Source organism: Chanos chanos, chromosome 12 (assembly GCF_902362185.1).
Source record: "Chanos chanos chromosome 12, fChaCha1.1, whole genome shotgun sequence".
NCBI lineage: Eukaryota > Metazoa > Chordata > Actinopteri > Gonorynchiformes > Chanidae > Chanos > Chanos chanos.
The window spans coordinates 20,584,716-20,603,304 of record NC_044506.1 but is presented as its reverse complement, the minus strand read 5'-3'; the positions used below and the strand labels follow the sequence as shown (position 1 = coordinate 20,603,304).

Here is an 18,589-nt window from a genome sequence, read left to right as displayed (position 1 = left end):
AGCAGACAACGTGTCTTCATCATCATCCTGTCATGAAGAGCTTTCTGTTTCAGCATACTTTAAACTACTATAATTGGCAAAATCTCTGGGAGTATTTACAGCCCAAATGTTAATCTGCTAAGCAGGATATTAGGCGAGAGGACAAAATGTGTCTTACCTGTTTGAACTATGTTTTTATATTTCATTTTCAGCAGCTGCCAAGTGCGCTTTGTGCCCATGGGATTGCTCCTAAAAGAAAATAGAATTTTATTCAATTACATTCCACCACTTCCGCCTGTAATATTAAAAGAAAATGTGCTTACATGTTAAATGAGTAGACTTTTGCATTCAAACATATGCATTGACTTGGGCAGCAATTCTCTCACACGCCAATTGTCTCGCTTTTGCCAATGCAGGTGGGAACCGAACCAAATACCTTCTTGTTGTGAGGCGACAGCGCTACCTGCTGCGTCACCGTGCCGCCCCGAACTATACTCATACTCGCCATAAACAGGTATCAGAATTTCTAACTGCAGCGGGGTGAAGTAAAACGACTTTTGTTTTCGCCAGTTGCCATGGTGAATCGTAGTATCGGAGCTTAATTGTTGATGGCTTTTTATAATTGTCATGCACGCGCTTAACTCGGAGTTAACATAGGGTTGATCGAACCAACTCAGATCAGCTTTTCTGGAACCGAAAACTCAGAGTTTCCCAGCTCAGGGTTCATCAACTCAGAGTTCAGGATTAAACTCAGAGTTTGTTAAACCCGCTTTCTGAAATACCCCCCTGGTCTACTGGACAAGCGGCTTACTCAGGAGTTCCAGATCGTTTCAGTGGCAGTGGATCTGGGACTGACTTCACTCTGACCATCAGTAACATCCAGACTGAAGATGCAGGAGATTACTGTCAGAGTCTACATATCATCAGAGGCAGCTGGGACCTACTGCAGGTGCTGAGGGGAAGGATGAGATACAGCACAATTACACACTCTGTGGAGGAGAGGAATCACACTAACTCTAACAACAATAACACTAGCTATACATGTTCTTCAAGAATTTTTGTAATCCTTGACTGACAGGTCAACAGAGATGGGAACAGTGAGAGATCAGTTATTTCATAATTCACACTAAGTAATGAAGTATAGTGATATAGTGCTCAAAAAAAAAAAAAATCAGTAGGGAAGTCATCTAGTCTAGAAGTCTTCTCATGTTTCATCCTATTTCAATCTTCATTTCGTCAACCATCAGTTCTTCATCTAGAATTCCTCTCTAAAATAATGTTGGCAGTTTAATATAACTGAGGGAATCATTGAGTCTACACTGGTCAAAAATTTTCATTAAGTTTTAGCGATTCTAAATGTTTCATTGTCATTATTGGTTTTAACTGTAGATATGCATATTTTGGGTTCAGGCATGGAAGGAAGTGGTGTACTTTTATCTTAACACAATAATTATTCAGACACAAACATTTGCAAGCATTTTATTAAACAGCACATTTTTTCCTGCAAAACATGAGCCCCAAAATTACTGGCACCCCTCCAGTTAATATTTGGTGAAACCTGTCCTGGAGAGGATAGCAACACTGGGCCTCTTCCTGTAAAGTGTGTCCAGGCTGGATCATAGGTTTGGAGGGATCTTGGACTCCTCCATGCAGAACATTTGAAGATTCTTGACTGTCTTAGGTTTGTGCTTGTGGACTGCGCTCCTGAATTCAGACAAAGGCTTAGATCCAGATCAAGTCAAGTCAACCCCTATTTCCCATACGGTTAGACTTCACTGGGGCTGGCTCCATTATAAAAAGACATCAGATAGGACCTCAAAGAAAGGAGGAAACCAAAGAATGTTTTTGACTGAGCTCTCTCAGTTTTGGACCAGGACCAGGACCAGGACCAGGACCAGGACCAGGACCAGGACCAGGACCAGGACCTGCAGCCTAACAGTGTGTACAAACACAAACAACAATAGACAAAGGGCAGGGCAAACACAAGGGCTTAAATACAAGACAAATACTAAACAGGGCAAACATGATTGGATGAACTTAACAAGGGGAGAACGAGGTTAATAAATGCAACAAACAGGATCAGGTGAGGAGTGGAAACACACACGGAACAGGAGCACAAGACATTTCAAAATAAAAGTCCAAAGATAAGGTGCAGGCTGTGACAGTCCTGGAGACACTGATCAACAGAGGATCAGACTCCACATTTTGAAGACACTACAGGAAATGACTATAATACAATGTAATAATGAAAAAAAGTGATTCCTTTACATTTGTACTTTTGCTTTACAGTTTGCTAATGTGACACAGCTCCACCTGGACCTAGACAGAGGACACATGAGACAGCACTGGTGGATCTGAAATCACACACACCCACTACCCTACTCTGCACTATGACACAGAGAACTAACATAGAAACACAATGTGTCTAAACAAGCAATGTTCAGAGACCAGTGTGGTGTACAGCTTCTGTCTCTGTAGTGACAATGAGAAAAAAACAACAGCACTTTGGTTCATGTTAAAGGGTGACATGTATATCAGTCTCTATTCCAGAACCACTCAATCACATGTCACTTCAGCATGAATAACACCAGTCAGCTTAACTTCTGAGACATTTCCAAAAAAAAAAAAAAAAAACCTCTCAGAGGCCTGTAGGAACAACACTTAGTTGTGCTGGCTGGGAATCAATCCCAGGTCAACTGTTTGGAAAGCAGCCATGCTCACCACTATGCCATGCATACCATTTGATGCTGTAATCAAATTCAAACTAAAACCATGTTGTGTAATTTCTTAGCAAACAAACAAACAAAAACTGCCCATCATCTCAGTGACAGACTCTTGCCTGCCATCCATACTTTTGCTGAAATTTTTAATTTTAGGATTGTAAGAAACTTTTTGTAGCATCCTGTAAAGTGTTCAAAAGGTAACACTAACTGAACATTAACAGTACACTGACAAAAATCGTTTCATTGTTTCAAGCACTGATACAGTACTGAAAGAGTTCAGGAAAAGCCAACAAACAAATACAGAATATGCTAGCAATGTGATACCATCAACAAATTATCAAAACATTATAATATCACTTCTGGAAACTGAGACTAGAAACTTAAACCTGATAATCCTGATGGTACTACAGCAGGCCTACAGTCCAGCAGACAGTGAGTTACATTTGATCAGAGACTCACACATCAGCACACACACACTCCTGTATAACAACCTACTCTACATCTTTTTATCTCACTTACAAACAAACTGATGACTTGTCACAGGAGTAAATTTTTTAAATTAAAATTCAGGTCTAAGTACGGCTACAAATGTTGCACATGATCAGTTTGTTGTTACTTAGAAAAAGTAATTAGTTATAAGTTGCCAATTACTCCTTTAAATTGTAATGGGATTACTTTACTCGTTACTTCTTTTGAAAACGAATTACACTACTCATGACTTTACTTTTGAGTTACTCTCTAAAACTATAAATCCCCCAATTTACCACATAAAAATACTAGGACAAACATCACAGTCCTTTCATTACTTTACTTTCAATGCAATAGTTTCACGTCATGCTTAGGAACTCCCCTTAGCTGCTCTAAAATAACTTTAAAATGTGGCCTCATTCATGAGTTCACATTTTTGACCAGTGACAAAAAATAGAAACACACAAACTTAGCCATCTAACGATAACTATGGTGTCGCTACATTAATCAAGATGTTGTCATTTAGCCTCAGTGGTTAACTACTGATAGTTTTTGAGGTAGCGAGTAATATGTTTTGGTATTGTTGTCATCTTACAGCTGCATTATCTGTACTTTGTGATTAAAAGTGACATTAAAGCTCTCCATATTATTGGCTTGGTTGGCTACACCGTATTTTCAAGTTTTCTGAAATGTCGCAGAACTTGCTTTCTAGCTAACAAGCCAGGACTTTAACAGGAGGTACTGTCCTTAGTGATATTATAGATACACAATTAAGGTGAACAGGTGTGTGTCACGTCATAGCTGCGTCTATAATCACATTACATATATGATACAAAACACACATCACACCTTAAAGCAAACAAAAATCATGTTAGGTCATAATTTAAAAGAGTTTAATTTTGTAATGGTCAGTACAGTCGACAATACTGTGAGTGTTGGTCATTCAGGTTTCAACATCCTGTTAAAAAATCGATCCAGTAACATTAATGAGTAATCATAATTCTCTTTTTTGACACTCTTTTTTGGCCTTATGAAGTGTAGAATGGTTCCACAAGTGTGAACATATGAGTGCAGGGTGTCTGCTGTACTCAGGAAGAGCATTTCCATAGAGAGAGGACACTTTGCATTGGCAGCACATGCTTGAGTGCTCTGGGAGTGTTTATAGCCCTGTGAGTTTAAGACTTGATGACTGAGAGCTGTCTGCCCCAGTAACTTAACCCACAGCAAGCATGACTTTCATCACCATCTTCATCTGGACACTGACCTGCTGCTGTTTTAAAGGTGAGAGAGATATGAAATCCCTTTACAGTCTGAATGACTGATACAATAATAATACAAAGACAACATTATCACTCTTGTGCGCAGTTTATCTTTTTATCATTATTTCCTTTGCGTTTAATTTCAAAATCCAGATCATGGACATCTGAACATTATCATTTAGATGCTCTAATTTTCAATATTGAGCATTTTTCAGAGGTAATTATAAGAAAGTTGTAATCTGTTTTTCTTTATTAATCTAATTCATTATCTTCACCTTTTCAGAGTCCAGAGGTCAGGTGGCTGTGACTCAGACTCCTGTTGTGAAATCTGCTCTTCCAGGAGACACAGTCACTATCAACTGCAAAACCAGCCCTGCAGTGTTTAATGGTTATGCTCTAGCCTGGTACCAACACAAACCTGGACAGGTTCCTAAACTCCTGATTTATGCAAAGTCCCGTCAGTCTGGAGTTCCAGATCGTTTCAGTGGCAGTGGATATAGGACTGACTTCACTCTGACCATCAGTAACATCCAGACTGAAGATGCAGGAGATTATTACTGTCAGAGTCAACATTATATCAGTGGAAAATATGTGTTCACACAGTGATATATTGCCATACAAAAACCTCCCTCAGTCAGACTGCACAGAGACTGCACTGCTGCAGCTGGGACCTACTGCAGGTGCTGAGGGGGAGGATGTGATACAGCACAATCACACACTCTGTGGAGGAGAGGAATCACACTACACCAACTCTAATTACAATAAGACTTATTATCGATGTCCATCAAAAATCTATGTTATGGAAATCAGAGAACATTTTAATATTGAGTCAGTCACTAGATGATGACCAGCTGTGTGAGGAGTGTGTGGATCACCAGATCATGGACAGACCCTCACTCAGACAGTCGTCCACCTTCATCTGACTTGACAGCAGTGGATGTTGAGATAAGGCTCCTCCTTCACCACACAAAGAGACCCGACAAACTTAATGCCAACACAACCACTCACTCTTCCCCTGTCTCCCATTCATTCATATAGGTGACTGAACTCAGTCAGATTTTCAGGGTTTCTAATGTCACAGACCTGGTCCTGGTGGTAACTAAAGCAGGCTGGTCTGGAGCCTGCATCTGTCACAACCATATGCAGTAGTATTCATCCATGTTACCATAGCAATGAAATCTGTTTCAGAGCACTCTCTGCATGTATGTGTGTAAGTGCGTTTGTGAGTGTTTGCGCATGTTTGAGTACATGTGTGTGCATTTTCATATGCACGGAATGAAAAATTATATTCTAATTTATCAGTGGATGTTTTTTCTTCTTCTCTTGTTAATCTGTAGATGTTGTTGTTGTTGTTGTTGTTTAATCTGCGGATGTTTTTTTTTTTTTTTTAATTGCAGAAATAAGTTTTTTTTGTTTTTTTTTTTAATCTGTGGATGTTGTGATTTAGGCCATAGATGTTGTTCATTGTAAGTGTAATTACAGGGAGTTAACTTTCAACACAACTTCAGATCTCTGCTTTAGGGAGTGAAACAGAGTAAAGAACTAAAAAACTCAACTTCCTCTAAATTACAAATTAATTTGAACAAAATCTGTGCACTTCAAAAATAAGAGCAAAAATTTGCTCCTACAGCATAAACATAAATATAAATATAATTTTATATAAGTGTCTTAATATCTAAAGAAATCAAGAGGAAGATAATTATTCACTCGGTTAACAAGTTTTCTCTTATTATTTTCTGGTCAGTCAGCAGATGTCAGCAGATCACACAATATGACCACAGTACTCTGGCCTTATGAAGTGTAGAATGGTTCCACATGTGTGAACATATGAGTGCAGGGTGTCTGCTGTACTCAGGAGGATCATTTCCATAGAGAGAGGACACTTTGCATTGGCAGCACATGCTTGAGTGCTCTGGGAGTGTTTATAACCCTGTGAGTTTAAGACTTGATGACTGAGAGCTGCCTGCCCCAGTGACTTAACCCACAGCAAGCATGACTTTCATCACCATCTTCATCTGGACACTTTTGTGTTGTATGAAAGGTAAATGGAAATTTACTTCACTGGAATTTTGTAGTAAATCTCAAAATACTTTTATATATACTCAAATAATACATCTATTTGTGTGGTCATTTACATTATCATGTTTTGATTTAAGATATTTGGATATAATCATCTCTGTATGTGTATTTCAGGATCCAGTGGTCAGATCACAGTGACTCAGACTCCTGCAGTGAAAGCAGCTCTTCCAGGAGACACTGTTAAAATCAGCTGTAAAACCAGTACTACACCAGGCTGTAGCCCACCCTGTTTAAACTGGTACCAACAGAAACCTGGAGAGGCTCCTAAACTCCTGATTTATCTTGCAAGCACCCGTCAGTCTAGAGTTCCAAGTCGTTTGAGTGGCAGTGGATCTGGGACTGATTTCACTCTGACCATCAGCAACATCCAGACTGAAGATGCAGGAGATTATTACTGTCAGAGTCGACACTACATCAGTAGCAAATATGTGTTCACACAGTGATATATTGCCGTACAAAAACCTCCCTCAGTCAGACTGCACAGAGACTGCACTGCTGCAGCTGGGACCTACTGCAGGTGCTGAGGGGGAGGATGTGATACAGCACAATCACACACTCTGTGGAGGAGAGGAATCACACTACACCAACTCTACACTGGCAATAATCATTATATATTTATAAACACACATGCTGAAATACTGATAAAGTGATGACCAGTGAGTTTTAGGCCCTGAAGATATGACAGAGGACTAAGGAAGCACAAAAGACACACATGCAAACACCACTTGAACACAGTAATGTAGTGGAGCTGATTAGCATTGGCTCCCCTTCATTAATGTGGAAATGTCTTTTCAGCTCCGCTAACATCAGTATTATATCACAGTAACTGACTTTGGATTGTTCCATGTGTCTCATGTCTTCATGTTATTGTGTGTGAACCAGAGTTTCTATTTTACTATTATTATTTTTCTCTCCTGAAACTCAATGGGGAAAAAATAAACGCGAAATTAGTTAGTACCTGCTCCCTGACTGCTAAAGCTGTCAAACCTCCCATGACTTTCTAAATCAATAATTACTGAGAAGTAAAAGAACTTTGAACCATAGAAACACTGTACAAAAGACAAAAAAGGAATTCATTCATGTTTTATTTTTTATAATACCTCAGATCACAAAAATGAATTAATACAAACTTGTTTTTAATGACAATGCTATAGAATTTTATGATTTATTGTGACTATTACTGGGACTGAAAGCGATTCAAATAACAGTTTAACTGAGCATAAAATAATCTGCCTTACCATAATTAACACTTATGAAATGTCACTTTGTTATTCAAAATTAATCTAATTTAACATACGTTTGACTTGAATTTTAAATTGAATTGAGTTTTAACATGATGTCATAAATCAACTAACCAAGTAACCTAGTGTCACAGCCTGCACCTCGTTTTGGACTCTTGTTTTGAAATGTCTTGTGCTCCTGTTCTGTGTCTGTCTCTGCCCCTCACCTGATCCTGTTTGTCCCATTTATTATCCTCGTTTTCCCCTTGTTAATTTCAAACAATCATGTTTGCCCTGTTTAGTTCTCCTCTTGTATTTAAGCCCTTGTGTTTGCCCTGTCCCTGGTCTATCATTGTTTGTGTTTGGATACATGGTTAGGCTGACCTTTTGTAACAGGTTTTTGTTCTTGTTTGCACCTGTTTATTTATCAACATTTCGTAAGTAAAGTCCTCCTTTTTTGTCACCACCATCACTGTGTCTTGCGCTTGGGTCCACCACCACTGCACCCCTGACACCTAGTGTAACTTAACTCTGATCTAATTGAATTATACCTCACTATAAATGGACTCAGTATCACAGAGCTACAGCATAACTCCTAACTTTATACAACTCACTATAAATTAACTGTAACTTCATAGTATGATAGAAATTAATCTAGTTTAATGCAAATTGCGCTAACACATCTTAACACATCTTAACTGTAACTTAAAACGACTCAACTCTGATATAACGTAAGTCTGGCTTAATGTGCATTACTGCAATATAACAGAAATCAAGCATAATTCTTAATACAAACTCAATACAATTTACTGTAAATGAAGTCTTACTTAATGTAAATGAATAATACAACCCCTAATCAGAAAAGGCTGGGATGGTATGTTAAATTCAAATTAACACTGAAGACTATAAATGAACTCTAACTCAACATAAATGAATGATAGAAATCTACCTTAATGAAAACTACTCTTAACTTAATCTAACCTAACTCTGGCTAAACCCTTACATAACGTAAATCTAATGTAATATAAACGATTAAAGGATCTGGCATTGTCTTTCACTGTTCCTCAGTGATGTCCTCTCTTCTTCCTGGGCCTGGTGCTTGGGGGCTGCTCATTGGCTCTCCTCCTGGAAGCCCAAGCCCTGATCTCCTCATCCAGTGTGTCCAGTGTGTCAAGATATAGAATGCTGATTGATTTGCTGTTTCTGATAAGACAGAATCTGTCTGTTTTCCTCAACAGAAAAGTCTACTCTTAGCTGATAGATTAAAGACTAAATAGTACCTGTGCTGGTTGGTAACCAGTCTTGAGGGACAGACAGCAGGCGTTCCAGGTCCTCCTTAAAGAGGGACTCAAGAGGTCCAGAGAGACTTCTGATTATCTTCTCGGGTGTGGGAGTTGGGCCGACTCCTGGAAATGGATCATAACCTGTGGTTTGGATAAATTTTCAGTAAACATAATGATAAATGTCTCGTCATAAACCTGCCAGAATTAGTATTGTGCAGATGTCTCAAATGAGCCGATGTTTCCGTTTATCCAAACTTCCTGCTGACAGTCTCATCATCCTGGGAATTAACATATGCAAAAGGTTGATGTCCACATTAAGCATGTTGAAGTAAATTTTGAGACAGCTGATAAAATGACAACACCAAACTAAATTCTGTGGACACAAGAGGAGATTATGTCTCTGATCAAGTGAATCAGTTAAAACAGAGACATTGAAGCACAAAGATGTGTATTTATTAATGAGCAAATTTCACCCCTACTCCGCTGTATGAGGCTGATAGTCTCAAATAGAACATCCTGCTCTTAGTTGACAGATTGAGAACTTTAGTACCTGAGGTGGTTGGTTCACTTTTCTGAGTGAACTATGGCAGGTGGAGCTACTCTTTAGAAATGGACTCAAAGGGTCCAAAGAACCCCTGATGATCTCCTTAGGTGTGGCAGTCTGGCCGACTCCTGGGAATGGACCGTAACCTACAGAGTTTGTTAAAAACACACTCCATATTACTGTACTCTGTGTAAAATGGTGATTAGGTACTGTCCGATATACTTGTCAGTGTCTAGTCTCAGAGAAATGTTAACTGACAGGTGGAGAACTTTAATACCTGAGGTGGAGGAGGAGTGTGCTCCAGTCCTGCGTGTCAGGACACAGACGAAAGCTGAGGGTCTGTGCTGGTCTCTCTCAGCACAAGCCAGACCACACACAGGCTGAGCAGAACACTGACCTGCAAATCAATGATTTATAATACATCTCACCACAGTGAAAACACCATGGCAACGTATCAGCAAGGACAATAACAAGGCTCGGCTCTGGTCACTTTTGGACTGTATTATACTGATAATTAGAATGACTTGGTTAATGACAGTTATTAAATAGCAGTGAACATGCTGATCAGTGGGTGTTGAACCGTGATGACTGACCACACAACACTCATTATTTTTTACATCCTGTCTGTCCTCCTCCACGGCGTTGCACCATTAGACACTTTGGGTGGATTTGTCACAGGTGATTGGTGAGGGATGGGCAGTTGTCAACCAATGTTGCTCGAATCTCATCTGATAAATCTGGTCCTCATCTTCTTTGTCCTCCTCCTCCTCTAGATCTACCTCTTCCCCTTCCTCTTCCTCCTCCTCTTCCTCCTCCTCCTCTTACTATATTTCCATTTTTGTTGAAGACAGGTAAACTCACCTGTTGCCTTTTTTATAGTGCTTACACTTGACTTGTGAATTTGCAATTAAGCAAGTGTCTGTACACCTGACAACTGTGTTTAATCAACTGGTTCATAGGTGTGGTATTTTTAAAGGCAGTGCCTTGAAATGGCAAAGTGCCATCATTTTAGATTTCTGTGTCTAATGTAGAGGAATGTGTTTAGTGTTTTGCAAAACACTGTGTGTAGTGTTTTGTGGGGGGGATTCTTTAAGTGAAAGGCTCTTTTTCCCTGGCGCTCTTTTGCTTTTCATCAGGAACCACAGTTCATGAGTTAAAATAAAAAGTTCAGAAAAAACAAAAAACAAAAACAGAGCATGTTAGCAATGTGATACCATCAACAAATTATTAAAATACTAAAATATCACCTCTGGAATCTTAAACTTGAAAACTTGAACCCGATAATCCTGATGGTACTACAGAAGTCCTATGGTCCAGCAGACAGTGAGTTACATTTGATCAGAGACTCACACATCAACACACAGACACTCCTGTATAACAACCTACTCTACATCTTTCCATCTCACTTACAAACTAATGGATGACTTGTCACAGGAGTGAATTTTTAATTTAAAGTTCATGAACAAACATGGCTACAAATATTACACATTAAATCTATGAAACCAAAAACACCTCACCCAAAAATGTAGTCCATTATAAATCATTCACTCAACACAATACTTTATTATAAAGCATTCATACAACACTGTAGTTTAATATAAACCATTTACTCAATGCTGTAGTTCATTCAGGTGCCATCATTTTCTCAACAGGTATTATATTAAAATAAAGACATCACATGTTGGGTCATAGTTTATTACAGTTTAATTTTCTAATGATCAGCACAGTCCACACTACTGATAGTGTTGATCATTCAGGTTTCAGTGTCCTATGAACTTCAGAGCTTTACAAAAATTGATTAACACTCATGAGTAGTCATAATTCTCCTTTTTGACAGGAGATATCAGTAGATAACGTAATATGGCTGTAATACTCTGGCCTTATAAAGTGTAGAATGGTTCCACATGTGTGAACATATGAGTGCAGGGTGTCTGCTGTACTCAGGAAGATCATTTCCATAGAGAGAGGACACTTTGCATTGACAGCACATGCTTGAGTGCTCTGGGAGTGTTTATAGCCCTGTGAGTTTAAGACTTGATGACTGAGAGCTGCCTGCCCCAGTAACTTAACCTACAGCAAGCATGACTTTCATCACCATCTTCATCTGGACACTTTTGTGTTTTGTTGAAGGTAAAAGGAAAATTATGAATAGAATTTGATTGTCTGTTAATTCATTGTCAAAAAATTGTTGGTGTTGTTTTTCTTGTCTGTATTATTATCTATGTCTGTTTTTGTTTCAGGATCCAGAAGTCAGGTCACAGTGACTCAGACTCCTGCAGTGAAAGCAGCTCTTCCAGGAGACACTGTTATAATCAGCTGTAGACTCAGAACTCCAACAACAAGCTGTAGCGCAGCCTGTGTGTTTTGGTACCAACAGAAACCTGGAGAGACTCCTAAACTCCTGATTAAGTATGTAAGCACCCGTCAGTCTGGAGTTCCAGATCGTTTCAGTGGCAGTGGATCTGGGACTGACTTCACTCTGACCATCAGTAACATTCAGACTGAAGATGCAGGAGATTATTACTGTCAGAGTTACCACTACATCAGTAGCAAATATGTGTTCACACAGTGATATAGAGGCGTACAAAAACCTCCCTCAGTCAGACTGCACAGAGACTGCACTGCTGCAGCTGGGACCTACTGCAGGTGCTGAGGGGGAGGATGTGATACAGCACAATCACACACTCTGTGGAGGAGAGGAATCACACTGCGCTAACTCTAATAAAAACAACAATAATTATGAATGTTCATTAAAAAATAGCTGCTTTGGAAATAAGAGTACATTATAATATTTATAATCTCAGTCCTTAGGCCAGTCGCTTTAATACTTTTAATAATGAATGCAATATAAAAAAAATAAATATACAATATAGAATATGAATACAATATTAAATTCAATCCAAATTTTTGATGTAACAGTAAAATGAACTAACAGCCCATATGTGAGGATGCATCACTTAATGCATACAGTGAGACTGAAGACCTACAGATCTTCACCAGGGAATCATCCAAAGACTTTGTTAAAGGTCTACATGTGCACATGGACTTCAGATTATTTGGCCAAAATAATATTTTCCCCTAAAATGCCTTGTGGACTTTGGCATTCCATACAGATTAAAAAAAAGCCCTTCATGTTTGCGATCTTTTTCCTTATGTTTGGTCGTGTGTATCTGAACCATGGGTGGGGTTATCAGGTCATTCACTCTATCAGAACAGTAGAGATCTGAACAGAGTAACTGACTGAATGCTACATAAAAGCAACCGAGAGCAAAAAGATCAATGAACGTTTTTGCTCTTAAAAAACACAGCAGAACTTTCTCCTGTAGTGTCTTCAATGTGTGGAGTCTGATCCTCTGCTGACCAATGTCTCCAGGACAGCTCTGTTGGTCTGTAAAGTGAATAAAGAAAGTTTAATATAATCATCCAAAGATGATTATATCCAAATATCTTAAATCCAAACATGATAATGGAAATGACCACACAAATAGATATATTAGTTGAATATATATAAAAACTACTTTGAAATTTACTACAAAATTCCAGTAAAATAAATTTCTATTACCTTTAACACACCACAAAAGTGTCCAGATGAAGATGGTGATGAAAGTCATGCTTGTTGTGGGTTAAGTTACTGGGGCAGACAGCTCTCAGTCATCAAGTCTTAAACTCACAGGGCTATAAACACTCCCAGAGCACTCAAGCATGTGCTGCCAATGCAAAGTGTCCTCTCTCTATGGAAATGATCTTCTTCACAGCACAGAGTAAAGAGTTTTATATGATCACAATACTTACAGTTTACTGATACAGTCTTTACTTACAGTGTGTCTGACTGTCTCTGTTCTGGACTAAACTCACACACTGTAAAAATGACTATGACTTGTAAATATTTCACATTAAAATCTGGTGTCATTGTTTGTATGTTTGTATGTCCTTAAGAATGTAATAGCAAAAAAGTTAGCACACACTACACATTATCTTCAATAATGAAGGAGAAAACTTAGAAAAGGTTTTTCGTTAATGTTATCTTCATAGTATGTCTTACTCAAACAAAGAAAACAACAACAACTACAACAACAATAAAGCACACACACACACGCACACACACACACACACACACACACGCATGCACGCACGCACACACACGCACGCACACACCACCATCCCCTGCCTTCCATACTATCTCACCGAATCAACAAAGCAAATACATTAATACATTGAAACTCACACACATACAAATGCAGAAATATTTATAAAATAAAATAATTAAGACATTACAATAAAGGACTCGATAATAATAGAGGAAATAAAATAAACATCATATTATGTTTTCATGTCTAATGTCAGAGTAACAAATTACTGTACAATGATGAATGTATGATTTATTACTGTTAAATACTCAATATGTAAGAGTAATACATTACTGCTCAATACTGGAGTTCATTATGGTTCAATACTCAGTACACGAACACTGTCAAATACAACACTGCAAAAAATGAGAGAAAAACTATTCGCCCTCAGAACATCTGACTGATTCAACAGAGCACAGTAAATACAATGAAACTCAGAGACAGATAGATGACAAACAAAAAAGAAAATTAGTCAATCCATAAAAGTCAAATTATCAAAATAAAGAAAATATGACAATAAAAGCAATAAAACATAAAAAAAATTATCAACAAATTCAATAAAAAAAAATCCTAAATAGCTTTTTCTTCAGTAGAACTCTCAATTTATAACTCATTAATTCATCTAATGGATCATCTCTATCTCTCTAGTCCATCTGGCCTTTAAACTTTGACTTTAGTGTTGAATTATTGAGAGAGATTTGTCCTCTTGTCTTTGGTATCTACACAACTGGGTTACTGATCTGTGCTGTACCGGATGTATAAACTGAGAGTGTGTGTTTGATCTTAACAAATTTGATTTTCTCTCTCTGCCTCTCTCTCTGTCTCTGCCTCTCTCTCTCCCTCTCTGCCTCTCTCTCTGTCTCTGCCTCTCTCTCTCTCTGTGTGTTACCCCTTATTCCCGAGTGACACGACTCTTGCAGGAATCACAGGTAGACAGGGATTGCATCTTTTATTAGCACTAGCAATAAAACAGTATTAGGCTGTCAAGGTACAATAAAATAGTACAACACGTCTCCGGGTCCACACTCGCCACCAGTATAAAGAAAAGGGACGAGATGTGGTGTGAGCAATGACCATGACAACCAGCGGTTAGCAACTGGCACGAGGAAAGGGGCATCCGAATATGAACAGATTAAAAGAACACTGGGGAATGGATACTAATGGGCATGAGAATCTAATATTTTGATGAACTTCATTTTTGTTTGTACAGGTTAACACTAGAAGCGCCGAGCGCCGGTCATTTGACCACTGTGACGTCTTACTAGAAGCGCCATGCTGGTTTGACCCACTTATACCTAGAAGCGCCGAGCGGCGGTCATTTGACTGCAGTGACCCAAAAAAAAATTAAATCTTTGCACTCGGTCAAATTTCAGGGCCGTCCTTCCATGACTTTTCCTAGATTTGTGCATTTTATCACCCAGTATCCTTAAATTTTCAAAATCACCCCGGTACAAGCTCATTTAAAGCTATTTCGCTTCAAATTCTGTGAACCTGCTATCAGCCTCGCGTTCGGCCATGTTGTTTCCTGCCTTTCAAGGCTGCGATTCCCTTTTCTCGCAGCAGATGGCGCAAGGGTTCGCTCGTACTAGTTTTCTGTCTTTATATATATATATAAAACCCTATAAGAGTTATAAGAGTCATACATTAATATTACATAATGTGCAAAAATGACGACAATTTAATAACTAACTGAAGCGCATTTTTGTTTCATTGCACTAGCCTACTTGAACCATGCGTAATTAGCCATCATATGACTGATAGTTCGTGTGTAAACTATGGTAAGCTTTATTCTCATGTCATGACATTACATTATTTTAGAGCTGCAAAAATAATTTACAGTATTAAAATGCAAATGTTTTGTAAAGCGGATAAACGTATAATAAACGCATTTTTGTTTCACGTAGAGGGGCGTAACTAATTATTATATGACCTAGATAGTGAGCAGGAATTTTGCGAATGCTAATTCATTCAATATAATAAAACCCTACGCAAGAGACGGCACAGTATGGGTTGAACAAACTGCTGGCGCGAGAGTGCAATATCATGAGAGAAACCCCAGGGCCCACATGTTATGCCAAGGACAGTATTACAAGTCCATTGAACAGTTTAGTGTGTTTGACTGACACAGAAATGTGGTGAAAGATTCAGAAATACTCTGAAGCAGAAACTGATCGAAATGATGATCGAAAATAAGTTCAAACTGCAGGTCTCCTTTATTTGACAGGTATTACGGGCGGTAAAATCATAAACCCGGACGACTACTGGTCTGCTAACGTGGGAAATCCCATTTTCAGAGACGGAAATCCCATTATCGAGATTCCACGATATCATGCGCTATCTGCGCTTTGATGACAAGAATGCAAGGGCTGCCCATCTTGTGACAGATAAATTAGATTTTCGATAAAGTATTGCTTCTTACATACCTAGTGAGAACATAACTGTAGATGAACAACTGTTCTCTATCAAGTTGTTACTGTGTCGTTTCACACAGAACATGGCCATTAAACTAATTTGCTATTAAATTCTGGGTGGCCGATGACGTTGAAACAAAATACATGTTGAACGCAATTCTCTGTCTAGGGAAAGATGACAGTAGGCCGGCAGTAAGCCGAAAATTTCTTCACCTCGTTGGCACTGGCAAACAATCTTTTGGTCTACGTTGAAGGGAACTTCTGAGTTGGTTGACCAAGTAATTCATGACGCGGCCGTTAGGAGGGGGTTGGGATCACACCTAGGCTATTGTTCTAGGCTGTCGGTCGAATATCTCTCCACTTGAATTGAGAGCACAAAACATCGAGGTACAACATTCCCTACTTGGACCGGCTGTGTAATAGTGGTTACAGCATCCCGACACACAGGATACTAAATAGCTCGAAAAGTACTTTATCTGTTTATTTACTTAGTGCATTTCACTGTATACACTATCTCGTGTATCTCTCGTGTGTAATGTGTATTTAATTCTTTCTTAAGTATTTACTGTAAATAAACTACACAGCTGTCGATTTACCAAAAAGAAGGGCTTTTTCGTGCTGTAATTTAGTTTCAATAAATGGTAAAACTACTCCTGCAACGTGTGTGTGTGTGTGTGTGTAGGTGTGTGTGCGTGTTTGTGTGTGTGTATGTGTGTGTGTGTGTGTGTGTGTGTGTGTGTGTGTGTGTGTGTGTGTGTGTGTGTGTGTAAATGAGAGGAGGAATGTGAGAGAATGTGTGTGTTCATCTGGGTCTCTGAGCTGTGTGAAGAGCAGTGATGTGGTTTGTCTGAACTCAGGAGTGCTCTCCCTGATCAGCTTCACCTGGACCTCATTTGTTCTGTTCTGGACTCTGTCCAGGCTCCTGCAGACACCTTCAGGTCTGTGGCGGATGAGAAAACCTGTCTAACACACATTCCTAGAAGTCACAGAGAGAAACTAAACTATTTGAGATTCCCACATGTTCCAGTAGGGGGCAATGTGTTATACTCAGATCTCTAATTGTTCAACTTTGATTCCATCTGTTTCTGCATTAGAGGGTTTTTGTTCAGTGATTCAGTTGTGGAGGAATCAAACTGGATGTTGGCAGTGAGTATCCAGATGTATTTTATCTTTATTAAATATCAAATAAATCAATTGTTTTAGGAAAAGATGTGTAATTAGTTCCCATGTGACAGATGAGTGTCTGTGGGGGAAATGATTCTTTAATCATGGGTTTGTTTATGAGTAAACTGATAGTCAGTTTGATGTTTAAAAACAAACACGCACACACTCACAAAATGACATAAATATGTTTGTAAATGTTAGAATATGAATGAGTTGATGGGTTGATTGATGAGTGTTGGTAGACTGATTAATAATAATGTTAACAGTGTGAAACAATGTGCTGTAAATCACAGAGAGATCAGAGTCATTAGAGCAGGAGGTTTTTGTACGGCCACTTAACCAGTTTGTATCACTGTGGGTCACTTTTGGTGGAGGTACCAAAGTTTCAATTGGACGTAAGTAAAAGTCTCTTCTCTTTATGAAAACATTTTAAATCCAGATTAAAGCAAAGTGTAGTAACATTGTGTAGTTTATAAATGACACAATTTATATTGTATTAAGTTTTATTTATATTTAGTGTTGATCCAGTGACAGTGTTGGCTGTTAGAATAAAATAGTCTCTAATACAGTCGCCTTTGTATTTCTCACATTTTTACTTTTTAAAATGAAAAATGATAGAAAATGAAGCCAGAATACTTTGAATTTTTGAAATATAAATTTCTTGAGATGTTGCCTGATCAGAACTGAGATGTTGATTAATCATAATGTTAACAGTATGAATTAAAAAAATATATGGATATAACTGCAGAACTTCAACTTCAACCCAAAGCGATATGTAACAACTTGGATGAAAACAGACTTTCAAAAAGAGAAAAGGGCAGAGAGATGTAGATTGTAACATTGGTTTACATTATGACATCCGTTTGGCATTGTAATGTTAATTTTCCAGTGTTTAATAATAAGGTTTCGTAATGTTTAATAATTCAGAAATCCAGTAAAAAATACACTGTAGATTTCGGTCTCAGTTCACGTGAGGTTTAAAGTGACTGGATAAAACTGAAAGATAAATATTTTAAAACTGATTGCATGAGGGAACTTTTAAAAGCATTTTTTCTTTAACGACTCCAAAAAAATTCTAGAGATGCATTTTATTTTTACATGAAAATGTGTTTTGGAGTAAACAGTTATTTATAAAACGACTGTAACTGTCTTTCAACGCTCTGCTGATCTTGGTTGTGCTCTGTGAGTCAGAGATAAGGGAAGTGAAAGAGGCAGAGCCTGTCTGTTTTTGAAGCACAGATAAAGTGTGTGTTTAAAGAAGAAAATCACACACATATGAATGTGAGATGGAGACTAATCATGTCTCATACTGCTGTGTCCCTCTACTGATTG

At 38.4% G+C, this 18,589-nt stretch overlaps 1 pseudogene and 3 gene segments (V, D, J or C); 2 read left to right on the top strand and 2 right to left on the bottom strand.

Moving 5' to 3' along the window:
- Window positions 1-18,589, bottom strand: part of LOC115824838 (Ig kappa chain V-III region MOPC 63-like) — a 184,984-nt pseudogene that overhangs the window by 110,759 nt on the left and 55,636 nt on the right.
- Window positions 1-18,589, bottom strand: part of LOC115824939 (Ig kappa chain V-V region MOPC 21-like) — a 63,189-nt gene that overhangs the window by 16,919 nt on the left and 27,681 nt on the right. Inside the window, 1 exon segment of the V gene segment in view lies at window positions 9,044-9,063. Within this exon segment, the coding sequence occupies window positions 9,044-9,063 (20 nt within the window).
- The window catches only part of LOC115824938 (Ig kappa chain V-III region MOPC 63-like), a 91,546-nt gene that overhangs the window by 72,560 nt on the left and 397 nt on the right, over window positions 1-18,589 (top strand). Inside the window, 1 exon segment of the V gene segment in view lies at window positions 17,211-17,239. Coding sequence covers window positions 17,211-17,239 — 29 coding nt within the window.
- On the top strand, window positions 6,416-6,951 carry LOC115824951 (Ig kappa chain V region 3381-like). The segment is given in 2 exon segments: window positions 6,416-6,470; window positions 6,623-6,951. Coding segments are annotated over 2 exon segments (378 nt in total).